Raw genomic sequence first — 18,615 nt, 5'->3', positions numbered from 1 at the left:
CACCAGAGACTTTAACACTTTCATAAAATCATTCAGGTTCAATATCATCAAGTCTAACTTTCCCTGCCTTCATTTCCCAAAACATCATCTTCTAAAAGCAGGATGGGCAAGGAGATGCCATGGGGAAACTGAAGCAGTGTCACATACATATGTTAAATCTCAGAAGTCTCTCTGCAGCATATTTCATTTAATGGCAGTGATTAATAATCCCTGATCTTGTCTCCCTTTGTGTGAGGTCAGAGCCATTTTTCACACACAGGCAGCACCTGAGCTCCTCAGCTGACAACAGTCACCTGGGGCTAAGCCCACAGCAAGGTGCTACAAGCTGTCAGGCGCTGAACTCTGATTCCTAAGGGAAGTCAGGAAAAAGAGTATTTTTCCTTAAAAAAACCACCCAACATACTCACTTCTCTCTGTTGAAGATGACAAAGTCCTGCTGGATAGCTTCAAGGCATTCCTGAAGATAGTCATTTTCCTGTTGAAGAAAAACATGACATGCATAAGCTGCCCTATTTGCATCTCATTGCTGCCTGCAGCACCCCAGCACTCCCAGCTGTGTGCAGAAGCCTCCAGATGTGTGCAAGAGACACCCCCCACCCCAAACCTCAGCACAATAGCTGGAGGCAGCAGGGCTGGTTGCTGTGTGGCTTTCACCAGGGGCTTGTGCCATCCACAGCAGCAGTTTTCCATAAAACACAGATCACACCATTCCCCACATAAACACAACACATTTATCCATGTATCCTGTATTTTGGGAGTGCTGTCAGCCCAAAGGAAGGACAGCCAGCGTGGGGAGAGCCCAGCACACAGCCCACATGTGTGAATCCCTGTAAACACACACAGGGAGCTGCTGCCTTGTCCCCAGGCACACGTGGGTCTGGGGCCGTGTGGGGACACGGGAACACCTCAGTGCCCAGACCTCTGCTGCTCATTTAATTTTCCAAAGTACAGACTACTGTGAAAGACTTTGATCAAACTTCCATAAAAAGAATGCTTGGTTGGCAGAAAGACTCCATTGGGGAAATGTTTTTACCAAACTAAACCTACAGCTCCTGCAGGGCAGCAGGAACGGCTGTGACACCCCCCCAATTCCAGCCACTCAGCCTTTTGCCAGCTGGATGCTACCCCACAGAGCACGTACAGACTGGGAGCTGTCTTTGCTGTTATCTCTCGACTTGTTCTTTGCAAGCCTCTTCTTCTTTTTGTGCAGGGGCCTCGACTCCAGAATCATCTCCTCCAGCTCAAAGGTGGGGTCACAGTGCAGGCGGCCCTTCTGCAACACAACGTGACACGCGTGTCAGGCACAGCAGAGACTCAGAAACCACCCCCCCATGGGAAACCCTCTGCTGTCACAGTGGTTCCTTTAATAGGAGAAGTGGTCCTGATACAGATCACTCCTACTCACGTTGGGGACGAAGCCTGGCTCCACACGCTTCCCACAGACATCGCTCCAGACCACACCAGACAGGTACGTCGAGGCCTGGATATCGCCCAGGCAGGAGAAGCGATGCTCAGGGTTCACTGTCAGCAGCTGGAGAGGGAAAAACATCAGACAGAAAAGCATTGGAGGGAAAAAGCACTGGAGGGAAAAGCACTCGTGTCAGAGGAAAAAGACAAAGCACCCAGCACCATCCTGCCTGGGACAACTCAGATAGTTCAGACATGCAGGAGCACTTCTGTTATGGGAAATACATAACTTAGTACAGAAAAAAACTTTAGAAAACGTTCTGGAGGTTGTGAAACCGGGTACTATGAGCTCCTGGACAGAGTGGGTTTGCTCCCCCCACACATCCCAGGATGCACAACCCTTTCCTGCAGCACTCAGCACTCTCCAGGAGCCCCATGTCTCTCTGGACCAGTTCTTGCCATTTTCCCAGAGCACCTAGAATTTGAAACCTGACCCCTTGGTTTGGGCATCTTCAACTGACCATGCCTGGTCTTCCAGCTGACAGGCACCTACAGTGGGACCTCCACAAAATGCCCATCTGGGACTGTTTTCCTTAAGAAACTGGACAGTCCTAGGCACACTGATTCTAGGTGGTTACCATGTTTTTCCAGAAAATAAAGCCAGCACCGGGTGTTTCTCCAATGCTGAAGGTGACGGTGCACGGGGAAGGTGACGGTGGCTGTACTTGCAGCTCCCCAAGCCCAGGGATGCTGTGAAGGCTGAGTGAGCAGGACGCACGGCTGGGGCACCCCAGCGCTTTGGGGGGACATGGGGGTCCTTCTCGGCTTAGAGGGATGCTGGCGCGTTCCCGGTGAGAGGATTCCCTGGATGCCCAGCAGATGGCAATGCGAACCTGCCGAACGCGCCGCTGCCTCCGCTGGAAACGCTGCTCCTCGTTAAACCGAAGCCAATTCTACAAATTGCCCGTCCAGCATTAACTCACACCAGAGGCGCTTATTTGCTGCCAGCACGGGGTGTATCTTTCCTACAGCAAATTCACCAGCTACTTTTCTGAGTTCTCAAGCAAGCCGGAGCTAAACCAACCTTCCCACCTCATCACCAGCTTCCTCCAGCTGCAGCACGAGGGGAGCACCAGGACATTCCATAGGCCTGCAACCCCCCAACAGCTCTCACAACCCCACCAGACCCTTCAGCCCTGAAAAACTGGCGAAAAAGAGCAGCCAATGCTGCAGTGCAGCACACGCTCTTTATGTCATATGCCACCCCAGCCATCACTGCTGACTTTATAGGTTACAGAGCTCATGGAGAGGATGGGATGCTGGAAGACACAGTTCTAGCCCAGCTGGAAATCTGACTGTCACATCAAGAAAAGCCATTTTGCTTCCCTTGCTGTCAAACATAGTGCATATTATTACACGGATAATAAACACAGAACACACATCATTAATTGTGGAACCCCAGGATGGTTTGGGTTGGAAGGGACCTTAAAAATCATCTAGTTCTAACCCTCTGCCATGGGCAGGGACACCTTCCACTAGCCCAGGTTGCTCCAAACCCCATCCACCTGGCCTGGAACACTTCCAGGGATGGGGCAGCCACAGCTTCTCTGGGCAACTTGTGCCAGGGCCTCACCACCCTCACAGCCAAGAATTCCTTCCCAATATCCCATATAACTCTGCCTTCTGGCAGTGGGAAGCCATTCCCCCTTGTCCTGTCCTTCCAGGCCGTTGCCCCAAGTCCCTCTCCAGCTCTCTCGGAGCACCTTTAGGCACTGGAAGGGGCTCTAAGGTCTCTCCTAACCCTTCTCCAGGATGAACATCCCCAGCTCTCCCAGCCTATCTTTTTTGAAATTAGTAGTAGTAGTAGTTGGTTAATACGCTGATAATTTTCCAGCTAGTCCCATCCACACAGCAACTAACACCCCACACAGCCCCCCAGCAGGACGACGTACCTTCCGCAGCAGCGCAACCATCTCTTTGGACCAGGCCGAGGAGTACTGAACACTGACAGTGCTGAAGAGCTGCACCAGGGACTCCACGGGGTTGCTGGAGTGGATGTCATACGGCCTCTGGGGAGAGAGCAGAGAGATGAGAAGGAATCCCCTCTCCCGCTGTGTCAAGTCAGACACGCATTCCAAGGGCCAGATGGCCAGAGCCCTACCCAGCCCCGCAGCAGCTCGTAAGCCATGACTCCAAGAGACCACCAGTCCACCTCGAAGGAATAGCCCGTCCCGCCGTTCAGGAAGGAATGGAAAATCTCTGGGGCTGAACAGAAAGGGCAAAATGCAACAGGTCATTCATTGCTTCTATTTCAGTATTTCATGTAAGTCAGTGAAAAAGCTTATGGTGATTTTTATTCACAACTGCCCAAGGGGAGGTGTGTGAGGCAGGGAGAGCAGTGGCAGCAGCAGTGTGCCTGCCCTCCATGGGAGCTGGGCTATTGGGTACACACAGGGAGAGCCCTCCCAGTCCAGGCACAGCAGAAAACTGGAGCCCACTGGGGTGTAGCAAGTCCAAGGGTGGGGCCAGCGGAAAGAGAAGGAAGGGATGGGGATAGCAGGGTGGGATGGGGGGGCATGATAGGATGGGGACGGCAGGACTGGTTGCGGAGGGTAGGGCAGGATGGGATGGGAGGGGGAGGCAGGGCACACCAGCAGTGATGCCTTCACCCCAGGAGTTTCACTTTTCAAACAATCAGGCTCTGCTGAATGACTTGGGCATGTGCATTAATGCCCTAAAAATTAATCCACTGCCTCTGCCCCAGCCAGGGCCCCTGGGGCAGCATGTGCTGAGCGTTCTCAAAATGCAAAAAAACCTACTCTGAGTCAGGGCAAAGGGGTGAGAGCAGCAATTGTTTCTTACCCATGTAGGGCTTTGTCCCAGCCAACGCAGTCGCTCTTTCACCGTCCCTAATTATTGTTGCAATATTAAAATCTGTTAAATGGGCATGACCTTAAATAAAGACACATTTTAAGAAGGAATTAATGGCAGTGCAGTGGCAATGCAGAGTCAGAATACATTTGTTTCATAAGCTTCTGCCCTCAGACAGGGTAGCGCAGGCAGGGGCAGATCAGGGTCAGACCCCATGGAACAGCCATATCAGATCCCAAAGCTTTCCCAGGATCTGGGCTGGCCAGGTGATTAAAGGGTAGTGAGCTTTGGATCTTGATTTTAAAAGCTTGGAACAAACCAGTAGCCCCCCAGCAGCTCCAGCACTTGGCCAAATTGCTCTGGCCAGAAGCTCTAGGAATGAAGAGGACAATGGGGAAACACCATCATAGAACCACAGAATGGTTTGGGTTAGAAGAGACCTTAAAGATATCTAGTTCCAACCCCCTGCCATGCCCCTGTCTCTTCCACCAGCAAGGGAAGAGGCCAAGTGTGGGCAAAGCGAGGGGGTAACCAGGAGAGGGGCTGCCCTTGGGGGATCCTCCCTGGCATTACAATGCACAATGTTCAAGTAAAAGAAGGGGTGCTTTTCCCACACTTTCCCTAGGTAAAAAACGCCCACTACTCAGGACTGTAAAGGATATGTTCCTGGAATGAATAAGGGAGCAAAGAGGGGCAGAGTGATCCTACCTTGCTCATCAAGGAGGATGTTGTCTGGTTTTACATCTCTGGGAAAAGAAGGAAGGTTACAGCAGGTGGAGTCTCAGTCAGACCAAAGATGTAATTCAACAAAAATCCTGTAACTTTTTATCTATCAAAAATTAGGAACAAATGAAACAAAAATACCCTAACATGAGGTAAGTCCCTTTACGGTGGACTAGAAATATGCTTTTTCTGGGTAACCGGGTGAAAAAGTGGGAACATGGGACTGGTTCAGGCATCATTCCCAATGAAAATTAATAACACAATACCAGGGATATTTGTGTGAAGCCCTGGATGGCTTTGACACGTGCCCTGGAAGGTTCAACCCCCAGTGAAGCATCAGGCTCCCTCTGAGTGATGGGGCAGGACCAGCAGACAGAGGGTGCCCAGGACCAGCAAAGACAGTGTCACCCACCCCAACCCCACCACGGGCAGGTCCCACCAGCTCCCACCTGCCAGCAGGGCCTGCAGGGTTACCTGTGGATGATATGCTGGCTCCGCAGGTAGTCGAGAGCCAGAGCCATCTCACAGATGTAGAGTTTCACCGTCTCCTCAGTAAACTGGACATTCTGCTGCAGGTGATAGCGCAGATCACCACCCAGAAGCAGGTCCACCACCATGAACATGTCCTCCTCATCCTGGAAGGAGTACCTGTGGGACCAGCAGTGGGTGAGCAGGGCTTACAAACCAAGTCAGGCTTTTCCCCTCTCCTAATTATTCAGCACCTCCCCGAGAGTCCCACCACAGGCACGGAATCAGAGAACCACAGAGTTGTTCAGGTTGGAAAAGCCTCTGAGACCATCGAGTCCAACCATTCCCCCATGACTGCTAAGGTTGCCACTAACCCACGTCCCCAAGTGCCACATCCCCACACTTTTTAAATCACTCCAGGGATGGGAACTCCACCACTGCCCTGGGCAGCCTGTGCAGGGCTGGACAAACCTTTCCATGAAGAAATTTTTTCCTAATATCCAATGTAAATGTCCGCTGGTGCAACTTGTGGCCATTTCTGCTCATCCTGTCCCTTGTTCCCTGGGAGCAGAGCCCAACCCCCACCTGGTTCCCCCCTCCTGTCAGGGAGTTGCAGGGAGTGAGAAGGTCCCCCTTGAGCCTCCTTTTCCCCAGGCTGAGCCCCCCCAGCTCCCTCAGCCACTCCTGGTGCTCCAAACCCTTCCCCAGCTCCATTCCCTTCTCTGGACACACTCCAGCTCCTCAATGTCTCTCTTGCCATGAGGGGCCAGAACTGAAAATGCTACTTCATATCTGAATATTTGCACCTTCCCAACTAAGCAAGCCCAGCACAAGACAAGGGTCTGTTTTTTAACCCATTGCTACACTAAGCAACACTTCCTTGGAAGAGGGAAGTGTATCCCAGCCAATGTTCCCCCTCTCTCCCTGTCACTGTCCTCTCCTGAGCGAGCAGTGCTGTGTCACCCCACCAGCGCAGAGCTCAGGCTTTGCCAGCCAGACACTTCGGAGAAACTTCACATTCTCAGTTGCAAATAATCTCATAAACCTACTTAAAATATCTCTGCCTATCCTGAAGATGAAATGGAAAACACAACTGCTAATTTAACCAGAAAAACCAGAAAGAGATTTATATTTACTGTGGAGTAAACCGCCTCTCTAAATCTGCTGTGGGTCCCACGGGAGACTGACAGCAGGGGGATACACCAAAACAACGCTCATTGTTATATTTGGTGACTGCAGTTCCAAGGAAAGAGTATGTGGGATTGTATAATACTTATGAATCACTCACTTCTACTCCCATCTTAATGTAGGTTTATTCTGAAAGTATGAGCCAAAAGGGAAAGATTTGCTAAGCGAGCAAGTTCTCTCCAGAATTTCATTACTTTTTGGAAAAAACATTTGTAATTCCTAAAATGCTGAAAAAAAATCAGTATTAATTGGCTATTCTGGAGCAATGGATTGACAAAAGAAATGTGAAGCACTACCCACTTCCATTACTTTGGGTACAAAACTTCCTGAATTTTTGGAAGTCTCACATCTGACCAGCCTGCTGTGCATCTGGCACCACTGGAGCAGGAGGGGATAGCAGGGGCTGCCCCAGGCTCAGCAGGTCCAGCCACATGAGTGTGCAGCTCCCCAGGAGAAACTGCTGCTCCTGCCCCTCCCTGTGGAATCAGGCACTGATTCCAGCCTTCACAACACATCCCAGTAGAAATGGGATATCAGAGGTTTTCCATCACCTCTCACTGCTGTCACTCTTCCTGTGCCCTGGGAACAGAAACCATGGAATCCTTGTGTCCATCACCATGGCACATGCCCTTTGTTTGCTCATGCCCCAGCTCTGTCCCAGCACAGGATCAGCTTGTGTTGTGCCAGTGGACCATGGGTGAAGAGGACGGATTTACTGATCCCTGCCCAGTGTTGGGTACTCCTTCACCGGGCAGGAAGGCAAGAAAGGACAGATCACACGGAGCACCCAGCAGTGGGTCCCAAGGCTGACTGCCACAGACTCATCCCAAACTAACCAACAACTCTAGGATATATTGCTCTACATTCTAAAACTTGTAAATTAATTTTTCCTACAAAATTTGATAATTACTTATCTGAACTCTAAAGGAATACATTTTTATGTATTCTGCAGTGAATGTGCTGCAGAGCACAGTGAGGGTGCTGGTGGGGTGAGGGGTCAATGGGACTGTAGGGAAGCCAAGGAGACAGACTGCATATTCTTTTGCACTGGAACTACCTGGACAGAATGCATTTCACAAGTATTACCAACTCAAGCTATTTGTTAGATTTCAGCCTGATTTGAAGAGATTTTTTAAAATTAGACCCTAAAACATTGCTCAGTAACAAGGATACTTCTGCCAGTGCACACACACTCAAGTCATTATTGAGCAACTGGAAACATCACTATTTGTAGTGATGCTGAAAAAGAGTTATGAGATCCTCTCAAATTATCAGGTGTGTAGCTCCACAAGGATGGATGGCCCCCGAGGCTGAGGGGAAGGAGCTGCTCACCAGAGGTTCACCAGGAACACGTGCTCGATCTCCTGCAGGATCTCCAGCTCTCTGAACACGTTGCGCACCTCGTCCCTCTCGATGCACTGCTGCTTGTTCATGTACTTCATGGCATACATCTTCTCCGTGTCTCTCTTCTGCACGATGCACACCTGGAAAAGGAAAGTTAGCAACAAATTCCATATCCTCATTTGCTGCTTATTGGGCTGAGACCCACATGGTCAGCACCTCACCCCTTATCAAATCTCCCTGATCCCTGAGCTGTGACCTGGGACCTATGGACAGCAGCATCCCTGCTCCCAGTGCCACATCCAAACTGGGAGAGCATGGGCTCTGCTCCAGTTACCCACTGGCACTGGATAACTGCAGCTGCTCCGGAGAGCTTTCCAAAGGAAATGATGTCTGGGAGAGCTTTGGCCTTGCTGCCTGTGGATGGAGACCAGCTTTGGACAACCACGGGGCTCTCTCCCAGTCTCACCTCCCCTCTGCTCTCACCCCCTGCTGCCCAGCTCAGCAGGTTGGGTTTAACCTTCTGCACATATCACTGTGCTCTGAAAGGGCAAAATAATCCTGTTGGGGTTGGCAGAAAGCTATTAAAATGCAAATTTTTTACAACAACAACAAACACCTGGCCCAGAGGAATACCCCGGCACCTGTCCCCCTGACGGGCACAGAGCCCGCTGGGCTGGCACAGCTTCCCACAGCATGGCCTTCGGTGCCTCCCTCGGCTCCTCTAATGACACTTTAATTACCCAGGTGCCTGTTTTTAAAAGAGCTAATTAGCTATCAACATAACTATTTTTAAATGAACTAATGGAATGTCTACATCTGCTATAATTGTGTCTGCCCTCTTTTAATTATCAGACACGTTCATAATTAGGATGAGCTGCATATAATTCCTCTGGCATTTGGGCATTTGGTCGGGAGCAGGCTGACCCGGGCTGTCTCCAGGCAGAGAGCAGGTCATGCTTACACAGTGTGGGAGCAAGTAAAGGGAATTTCCGTGGATGGCAGGAAACCTCAGACAGGTGGGAGCCAGGGAACTCTGCACCTCTAAAAAGCTGCCATTAATAATCATTTGCGAGTGCTAATGGTGCTCAGTGTAATATCATTAAGGACACACTGCAGCGAGGAGGTGGCAAAATAATAGGTGGTTATCGTTTGCCTGATAAACCCTCAATTAGCAACACACAGGAATTAACGGGATTATTTTGCCATTGTCATAACAATTACAGTAAGAGCTGGAAATCAGGTGTTGCAATAACTCTGTGCACACCTCAGACCTCACATTAGGGGCACTTTGCAGGCAGAGTGACCTGAGCTTTTCCTCTGGTGCCTGTGGGCGAGCAGCGCCCATCAGCTCCAGCTGCCAGGGACTGTTCAGGTAAAAAACTTAAGGAAAAACCTCCTTTGTGCGAACTTAGTAACAATAATGAACAACCTACCACAATGCACACCACCAGCAGGATCCAGCCCCTGCCTAGAGCAGGCCGAGCTGTTTGTACATTCAATAAACCAGTGAAACATATATTTTATATTTTATAAATTCTTAAAGCAGCAAAGCCCTAACAATATCTCTTTAAAACCTGGTCGTTGCTGTAGAACTGCTCTGAAAACAAACCTCTGGATAATAGCCATCCAGGCACTGAGCAACATTCTCTCCTGAAGGCAGTTTATGCCACATTATGGCTGGAGACTCTTTAGTTTCTGGGTGCTTTGTTTTTTAGGCTATGACTTGCTGTATCTTAAGAAGTATAGCACGTTATATTGCTGTCATTTGCCTCTTGTTTTTCCGCAGGGCAAATGAGAGCTCAGTATAATAAATGAGAAAATGGTGAAAACTTCTTTTACTCTGTAATCATAACAAATAGTTTTCTGCAATGCAACAGCGTCACTTCCACACAAAACAACACCAGTTCCAGGCCCTCTGGAAATTTTTGTTCTCTGATTTCTGGAAAGAAACATAATTAATGGTTCACGATCACACATACCGCTCTTGGCAGGGATCGAACTCAAGGCAAACCAACACCAGGTGTCAGTGCTGCCCTGGCTGGGCTCAGTCACTTGGGTGCCCTGCCACAGGCAGGTGCCTCTGCTCATAGAAATGCACCGATGTGTTTGTGTCCCCCCAAAAACATCGGTACCACAACACCTATCTTTTCCTTTATGTGCTTCTCCATTCATGCATCTGCGCCTGGGTAAGGAATAAACACCTCCTTGGTCACAAACCAAGAGTGTTTTTTTAATTAATCCATTTTCAGGCAGGTCTACAATGCAGAGTCTACAATGCAAAAAGCAGAAATTACTCTGTCCTTGTTCTGCACAATGGCCTCTTGTCACACACAGGGAATGTTCAGTGGTTAAATACAGCCATTAGGAAAACATGCCAGCCCTGCCAGGCAGAAGGCAGGCATCAGCTGGGAGTGGATTGCTCAAGACATGACACATGAAAGCTTTCATAGAGTCCCAGATACCCCGAGCGTTCAGCCACTGCCAAAGGGTTTGTGTGCTGCTGCCCCTAACAGCAGAGAAGAGGGCTGGAGCCCACACCCAGGATTCCAGCCAGGAGAGGGGACTGTAACATCTCCCAGGTCCACCTCACTCCACAGGGCCCCAGACAGTGAGAAGTCCTGTACTGTCACCTGAGCTGGCAGCTCCCCTGAATCCGGGACATCCTTCACTCAGCAGCACCAACTGCCTCATTAATTCACCAGTGACCTCGGTGATAACAAAAAAATGCCATATGGGGAAAACTGACTCTGGGCTCTGAAATATCCTCCTTAAGGTAAGAGCTCCACACATGAACACAGTACTCAGAGCTGCCTCTGCTTCCTGCACAGGCTTTGTTTTATCACCACAAGCAGCCACAGAGCTGGAGTCAGCCTGGCTTCAATCATAGAATCGTGGAATGGTTTGGGCTGGAAGGCACCTTAAAACTCATCCAGTCCCATGCCCTGCCATGGGCAGGGACACCTTCCACTAGCTGGGAAACCAAGAGGAACCCCCATGGCAGGAGTTGGGCATCTCAGAGGCATCCTGCAGGATGTCAGGCACAGGCAGCAGGGCTGCACCCCCCTCATTGCACCTGGGGGACCCCTCCCTGTGGTGCTCCAGCAATGCTCCCTCTGGGCACTGGAACGGGCACGGCACAGAAACCCAGCACAGCACCCAAAGCTCACCTGATTGTCCCATGGCATCTGAAAATCAGAGATGGGGACAAAGGGACCAGCTTTAATTTGAAAAACACAAATGAACAGCAGCCTGTGGAGTGGGAACAGCCAGCACGGCTCCAAATGGCTGTCCTGGAGTCAGTTTGGTGGGGGCTCTTCAGCAGCTTCCAACTCAGCCAGGGAAAACATTAAGAATTTCAAATATCAGACCACAATTTAAAGTTTAAAAACCAGAACAAACAAAAACCCCCCACTGGGACTAAATAAGAACAGATCTGAGGGACTCACCCTTTTGACTGGTTCATCTTCTACCCCCACCCACACCACAACTGTTACTCGCAGGGGTGCACCTCACTCCTTCAGTGGGACATACACACCACTTACACAAACCAGACCTTGGGCTAAAGCCTCAGGATAAACCTCAGTCCATAAGACCAAAGCACTCACTGTCACATCACAAACTGTGCACCAAAAGCAGGAAGAGTTCATAATCCACCAGGAATTATCTGGCTCCTCCCATCACTCCTTGGACATCACTTACCGAGCTGCTGCTTACAGGAGTTATTGCTACTTTCAACCCAGCCACGGTGTAAGGTGCCACAGAAATAGAAAACAGGGATTTGGGGGCTAATTGATGTTCAGGGGACTTGGGAGTTATGTTGTTTTGGGAAGTTTTTTCATTCTAGTGTATTTAGAACACTTTCCCCCATCACCTCAGCTTTTGCTGCTCTGTACATTTCCCTGTCCAGCTCCCTCTCTTTAGTCAGGCTTTGCCCTTTCTCTTTTAGAAATCCAATAACTTTTTTCCTGCTGATTCTGAAGGAATTCAGCAGGCTGAGATCGCCACTCAGATGAGAGATCACCTAATCACTTAATAGCATGTTCTGACTTCTCTCAAACTCATTACGAAGCGGCAGCACAATTTGCCTGGGCTCAAACAAAAGCCAGCCGTTTTCATTCTGGGCAGGATCCACAGAGCTAATAGATACTGGGGATCGATCTCAATCTCGGCTGCACAAAGACATTTTTCTTTCTGCATATGCAGACCTGAAATGACCCTGTCCTCTGAGGGACGTCTCCGTCACAGCCGATGCACAAACCCACAGCTGACTCAGGGACCTGCCCTCGGGGTCCAAACTGGGAGCAGTGGTTTTTCTTCTTGAATTTCTCCTTCTTTGGCTTCTGCCTTTGGAAGACAATGCCCTGTAATCCTTCCACACACAGACACTCTATTGACTTTGGCTCAGAGCCACCAGGACGTTTCAGCGTACAAAGCTGGATTGCACTTATTTTGATTTTAAAGCAGAGTCAAGGCTTAGTGTCAGCCAGCACTACACACCCACACCAAACACCTTAATCCTGCTCACTTCTGAACTGCAGCCGAACACTGCTCTAAAGATGCTTACTTGCAGTGGTTGCACCTTGCCCATTTATACTGATTTCTCCTCCACTTCTGCTGATTTCCCTTGGGTATTTAACCCTCCCTGTTTTCCCCAACACCTATAGAGCCACCATTTTACCAGAAAGGTTCAAACTTGAAATGTGAAGCATAAACATACAATTGCCTGTGGCAACCAAAACCATCTGTAGGCTTCGGGGCCACTTGGGGAAAAGAGTCTCTGCTCTGGGGGAAGCACAGCAGCAGCCTCAAGAAAGATGTTGAGGAAATGGGAGATTTGCAGCCTCTGGAGCAGGAACTAAGTCCTTCATTCTGAAGGGCCACAAGCAGTGAGGAGGCATTTGCCATGACATATAAAGAGCTCGAGCTTTTTTGAGAACCGAGTTCAGTTTTGAACACTAAATTTTACAGTAGAAATGAAAAGAAAAAAAAAACAGTAACTTGTGACAGAGCCACGTAAGCACATGAATACCGCACCTCTCCGGACACCAGCCTGTCTGCTGGGCTCATGGAGAACGTCTGGGGTAAATACCAGTCACCCCAGTACAGCTGGAGACCACCTCAGCAAGGCTCTGAGACATTAGAGACAGACTGCAAAGACAGGGACAGGCAGCTCTTCCTTGCAGGGAAGGGCAGGAAGATTGTGATCACTGGTTTCCTGAGCTTCTTGAGCAAAAACAGGTAAGAAACGCTTTACTGTACCGTGCACTGCTGAAAGAATAACCTCAATATTGACCTTTAACAATCCATCTCCTTCAGCCAAGCTCTCCTTGGATGGCTCAGCTCTTGCACCAAGACATCGCCCACTTCTCCCAGAGTTTTCATCCTTTGCAAAGTGGCTGTAGGGAAATCCCTATCACCCAGTATCCCCAGGACCCCTCTGCTTCGCTCTTGTACCAAGAGCTACAGCCAGAATCTTGCCAATTATATATATACAAAAAAAATTTAATATTTAAATTCCCAGCTGCTGTCAGGAAAGCAGCAAACAGGGATCAGGATGTTCTGGACATGGCCATGGTGTCACAGCTGCACAGGACACTGAGCCACTTCCCCTGGCATTTAAAAGCATCTTTGTATCCATCCTGTATTATGATGGTGTGGACGGCAACTGAAACACAATCCTTCCCTGGTAATTAACATCTGTGTAATACTGGTAATTAAAAAGTTCATATTAACTTGTTCTACAGTTCTCACAAACACAAAAGATAAAACCAGCTAATTTTTTTTTTTCTAAACACAGCCAAGACAGCAAAGCTTAAAGCTCCCTCCCGGGTGTACGTGCAGTGATACAATTACTGTATCAGGGATTCATTAAGCACATGAACCACGGGGAGCAGCTGGATGAAGCTCTGCTGGAAGCATCTCCCACAGAAACCCCCTGGGAGCAGCTCCCCTACAAGAGCAGGCCCAGGAGGATGCTGGTCCCTTGAAGGGGCTCCCTCTCCATGGATGCTGACCCAGAGCTTGGTGCCATGAGCCCAAGGGGCTGGAAACACCAAAGGCAGCCAGCACCTGCAGGAGCCTGTGCAGCCCCTCACCGCCCCTTCAGGGATGGTCCTGGGGGAGGGAGTTCTGGGCAAGGCAGACCATTTTTATCCTTAGGGGGCAACGGGTCTGGTGGAATTCAGAGGGACCTCATGGAACCACAAAACATCCTGGGGCAGGGCTGTAGCTGCACACAACCTACCACTGACACTCACCAGGGACATGCTCAGCAGGGACATGAAACTGTAACTCTATCTGATCCTGAATAAAAAAATACTCTGAAACAATCAAAACCCTTCATTGCTTGACTGTGCAGCTCATTTAACCAGGACTCTGTCCTGGGAACAGTTCTGACAGAGTGTCTCTGGCAGTGTTTCTCCCAACCATTATCTCCAGCACACAAAAACCCATTTGAAAGAACAGCACATCTGCTGTGCCGGTCCCCGCGCGGTTCCCACAGCCACCTTCCTGTTGTGCCATGGGGATGGACCAGCCCGGGTGACACAAATATGTGACAGCTGCTGGCCATGATGACAGTGCTTCTCGGCCTTTCCACAGCTCATAAAATCATGGAATCCCAGACTGGTTTAGGTTGGAAGCTACCTTAAAGCCCATTCAGTTCCAACGCCCTGCCATGGTTGCAACCCACTGTCCCAGGTTGCTCCAAGCCCCATCCAACGTGGCCTTAAACACTTCCAGGGATGAGGCAGCCACAGCTTCTCTGGGCAACCTGTGCCAGGGCCTCACCACCCTCACAGGGAAGGATTTCTTCCCAATATCCAGTCTCAGCCTCTAAAATTGCAGTGACTGGCAAACAAGTGCAACTCTCAGGAGCCATGCTCTAAATACAAGGTTACCAGCTCAACAAATCCACCTTCACATCTTTAAGTACTGATTTTGTTTCCTATTCTAAATACCTTGCCACATTTCACTCCTTAAGATATTTTTCATGAAGTCTTGCAACTTTACTTTTTCCCTGCTGAAAAGCTGTGCTTTTCCGCAAGATTGATGGACTGGCTTGTCAGAACACCATAAATCATTAAAATCTCTTTTATGCACACTGCTGTTTGCTGCAGCCAAGTTGTAACAGCAGTTGATGAAACTTTTATTCACAGCAAGCCTGTTGGTGTTTCCAGGTCGTGTCAACACTTCCATTAAAAATCCCTTTTTCAGTTGCTTATGCTAGAGCCAAAATTCTCTCCTGACCCAAAATAACACCTGCTGTTCACAGTAGCACCTCAGTGTGCCATGTATCAGAGAATCACAGAATCCCAGGCTGGTTTGCGTTGGAAGAGACCTTAAAGCCCACACAGTTCCACCCCCTGCCATGGTCAAGGACGCTTTCCACTAGACCAGGTTGCTTCAAGCCCCATCCAACCTGGCCTGGGACACTTCCAGGGATGGAGCAGCCACAGCTTTTCTGGGAAACATCAGTAGCTTCAATCTGGAGTCTTAAGAATATGTTCACTTCCTTGAAGCTCAAAAGACCCCCAGATCTATATCATCTACAGGAGTGGCCAACCCTCTGCGTACCAGCAGAGGAAACGTGCAGATACAGCTGGGAGCAGCTCAAAACACGGGCAAAACAAGGCTTGCTCATATTTTATATTTTTTTCCAGATAGAATCTTATTTCTATCTCACTGTTGACATGAATAGCACGACCAGCACACTCAAACTATGTCAACAAAAGTTCTTCTCATTGGCACCAGTACACAGCAAACTGGGAGCTGGGATCTCCCAGTTGGTGTCTATTGGGGAATATTTCCTAATTTCCCTGCAAGAAATCATGGGAGGGGGATGCAGAATGTTATCTACCAGCTCTGAATCCTGTGATTTAATGCAACTTTAGGTGGCTCAGAGTAACCATTTCCCTTTAATGTCACACTGAGAAAATAAGGTTCCATTAGACATTAAGCAGATGTTTCTGTAATTGAGTTTGGATATGGGGGATTATTTGACTTGCAGCTCCAAAAGAGGTGTAGACTTTTTTACCTCAGGAAAAACATTAATCCAAATAAACAAGGAGAAACTGAAGAAGTGACAGCAGAGAAACCTAAGGAATAAAAAGGAAATAAGAGCATTTTTCTTTGCTTTTGCTTGTCCTGTTTTTCCACATGTGCCCCCTCACACGCCAGCTGTACGACCTCTTTGCCAAGCCAGACACCCCAAACCTGACGTTTTTACTTCTTTTTAAAATAAAAACTGCTTGCATTTTGGATCGTTCTTTGGCCACAGCCTGGAGCACATGTCCTCAGTGGGGATTTTCTGACCTCAAGGACACGGAGCAGCAGACCCCCCTGGGGAGGATCCAAAGGGGACGGAATCTGAGCTTCCCACGGTGTGGACTGCTCTGCTGAGAGCAGGGAGGAGGGCAACCCGGGAGATGTGTTCTGGAGCTGTCACACTTCCTACAGAAAGGCTGTTAAGCATCTACATTTTTGTCTGGTTTTAATCACATGCTCAGAGATCTCTGCTGGGCTTTTTCAATAATTAAAGAAGAATGAGGAAAACTCAGACCAACCTGCAGAGGTCCCTGAAGACACAATGACCCATCTTCTTTTTGCCTTTTGGACAGATCCAAACCTGGATTCACCATTTACTCCAGTCCAGCAGCACTCAACACATTTACACAAGGATCTGGACCCCTGTGCACAACCACAGCTAACAAGTGTTTTCTGAATAAATTGTGCAATATCCTCCTGTGGGTGACACACATTCTGAGTTACATCTTGTATTTGGAGCCATCTCTCCTTATGGCCACGACTACATTCTGTGATGGTTTATACATTGGTCAAAGAGGCAGAATGATTTTTTTAGCTGTATATTTGATAAAACTCGGGAACAGAGAGAAATCTAATTACTTCCAATGAAGAATGGAAGGTTTTATTTAATATCTGAACGTAAATTGATGTTGAAGCCTTCCCTGATCCCAAGACAAGAACTCGCTGTGCTATTTTAAAAAGGCTCACCACTCATCACGATCTGGTGCCGCTGGGCAATGGCATTGAGACACAAGTGGCCCCAATGTCCTCGTTTGTGCTGCTGCCACAACCCACCCCCAGGCCCCAAAGTTTCTCCTTTGTGCTAAAGGAAATAAGCACAGGTCTGACTTTTCAGCCAAGAAAGGAGATACTTGTGTTTCACAGTGCAAAACCTTGAGGAGGAATTAATGCCAGTTATAGCCAAATGCTGAATTTTCCCTTGGCGGAAGCTTACTCCATTGAGCTGGTGTTTACCACCAAATTGTACATAGGGACAGACCCTGGAAGAGCAGCTGTAGAGGGTGGGGAGATGAAGATCCCTTCCAGAGTGGGGCACAGGCGCTCTGATAAACCTGGACACAGACAACCCCCCCACTCCTCCAGGCTGGTCCATTCCTCCGTCACTGTCTGCCTCAAGCCTGAGCAGACACAAGCACCATCAGACAGGGGCTGCCTCCACCCTGTCCCCAGGGAGCCTTCACAAGCTTCACAAGCCCTTCTGTCAAACCTACCAAACAGCACTTAATCATATTGTATTGCCAAGGTGAAGAAATATGCTTCCTATTTCTCCAGGGATGGGACTCCCACTGGAGGGCTCTGTCCAGGAACACCCTGCAAATCATAGAATCATGGAATGGTTCGCACTGGGAGAGAACTTACAGATCATCTCGTTCTACCCCCTGCCATGGGCAGGGACACCTTCCATTATCCTGGGGTGCTTCAAGCCCCATCCAACTTGGCCTTGAACACTTCCAGGGGTGGGGCAGCCACAGCTTCTCTGGGCAACAATCTTAATCTCTCCGACAAGCTTAAGAATAGCAGGGGTTAAAATTGAATTTTAGAGCAGGGCAGAGCTGAGAGCCTGGGAATGCAGCAGGGGCCCAGACCTCTAAGAGGAGCACACATGGGGCACTATCCCATCATGGGGTAAGTGGTGGCCAGAGCTCCTGCATCCTGGCAAAAAGCATTGTCCAACTGCAGCTGGGAAGAACGAGTTGGTGTTAGTTCATCTTCAGTGTGGTTTGGTTTAACTGCACCACTTGCTGAGTATGAACAGATAAGTATTTTATACTGCATTGCCCTTTATTGAGAGGAATTTTTAGCACTTACTTTTAAAAAGAATTTTTAGATCAAAAGTAATAACGTGGCACAACAATCTTACTGCAACTCCGTGAGCGAACGACAGGAACAGAAGGATTCTCAATGGATTTTGGACATAAATAGTAACGAAACGGGAGGTGAGAGTGGAAAGCAGAGACACAAAAGGCTTCTGTTTAATAAACACTGTTCCTTTTCATGTCTTTCTTTCTTTAAAAAAAATCCCATTTACTTACAGTCCAGAGTGTGTTCCAAAGGGAGGTACAATTTCTGATCATACAGATAAAATACAGTTCATCACAACTGTGATGGGTCAGGAAGAGTAAAATAGTACAGAACATTAGAAAAGAAAAATGTGCAAATGTCAAGGCAATCCTGTAGTTGCAGCTTTATTTCAGAGAACAAAATGGCCAGTTCGTATGAAAATGGAAAGCACTAAATTTAGAGTTCATCAACATTTCTCTCCTAATATTTTAATTTTACGGAACTATC

At 48.7% G+C, this 18,615-nt stretch overlaps 1 protein-coding gene across 2 annotated transcripts in view; it reads right to left on the bottom strand.

The window, feature by feature from the left end:
- The window catches only part of STK32C (serine/threonine kinase 32C), a 67,175-nt gene that overhangs the window by 4,337 nt on the left and 44,223 nt on the right, over positions 1–18,615 (bottom strand). For both annotated transcript variants that reach the window (XM_064663499.1, XM_064663500.1), the window contains 9 exons: positions 7,990–8,141; positions 5,476–5,649; positions 4,987–5,024; positions 4,270–4,359; positions 3,569–3,672; positions 3,360–3,476; positions 1,406–1,531; positions 1,142–1,273; positions 408–475 (listed from right to left, as the gene is read on the bottom strand). In XM_064663499.1, the coding sequence (XP_064519569.1) occupies positions 408–475; positions 1,142–1,273; positions 1,406–1,531; positions 3,360–3,476; positions 3,569–3,672; positions 4,270–4,359; positions 4,987–5,024; positions 5,476–5,649; positions 7,990–8,141 (1,001 nt within the window). The remainder of the gene's footprint in view (positions 1–407; positions 476–1,141; positions 1,274–1,405; positions 1,532–3,359; positions 3,477–3,568; positions 3,673–4,269; positions 4,360–4,986; positions 5,025–5,475; positions 5,650–7,989; positions 8,142–18,615) is intronic.

The sequence above is a fragment of the Pseudopipra pipra genome, chromosome 8 (assembly GCF_036250125.1).
Source record: "Pseudopipra pipra isolate bDixPip1 chromosome 8, bDixPip1.hap1, whole genome shotgun sequence".
NCBI classification, from domain to species: domain Eukaryota; kingdom Metazoa; phylum Chordata; class Aves; order Passeriformes; family Pipridae; genus Pseudopipra; species Pseudopipra pipra.
Note: the sequence above shows the minus strand (reverse complement) of the source record. Positions and strands in the feature narration are given on the sequence as shown.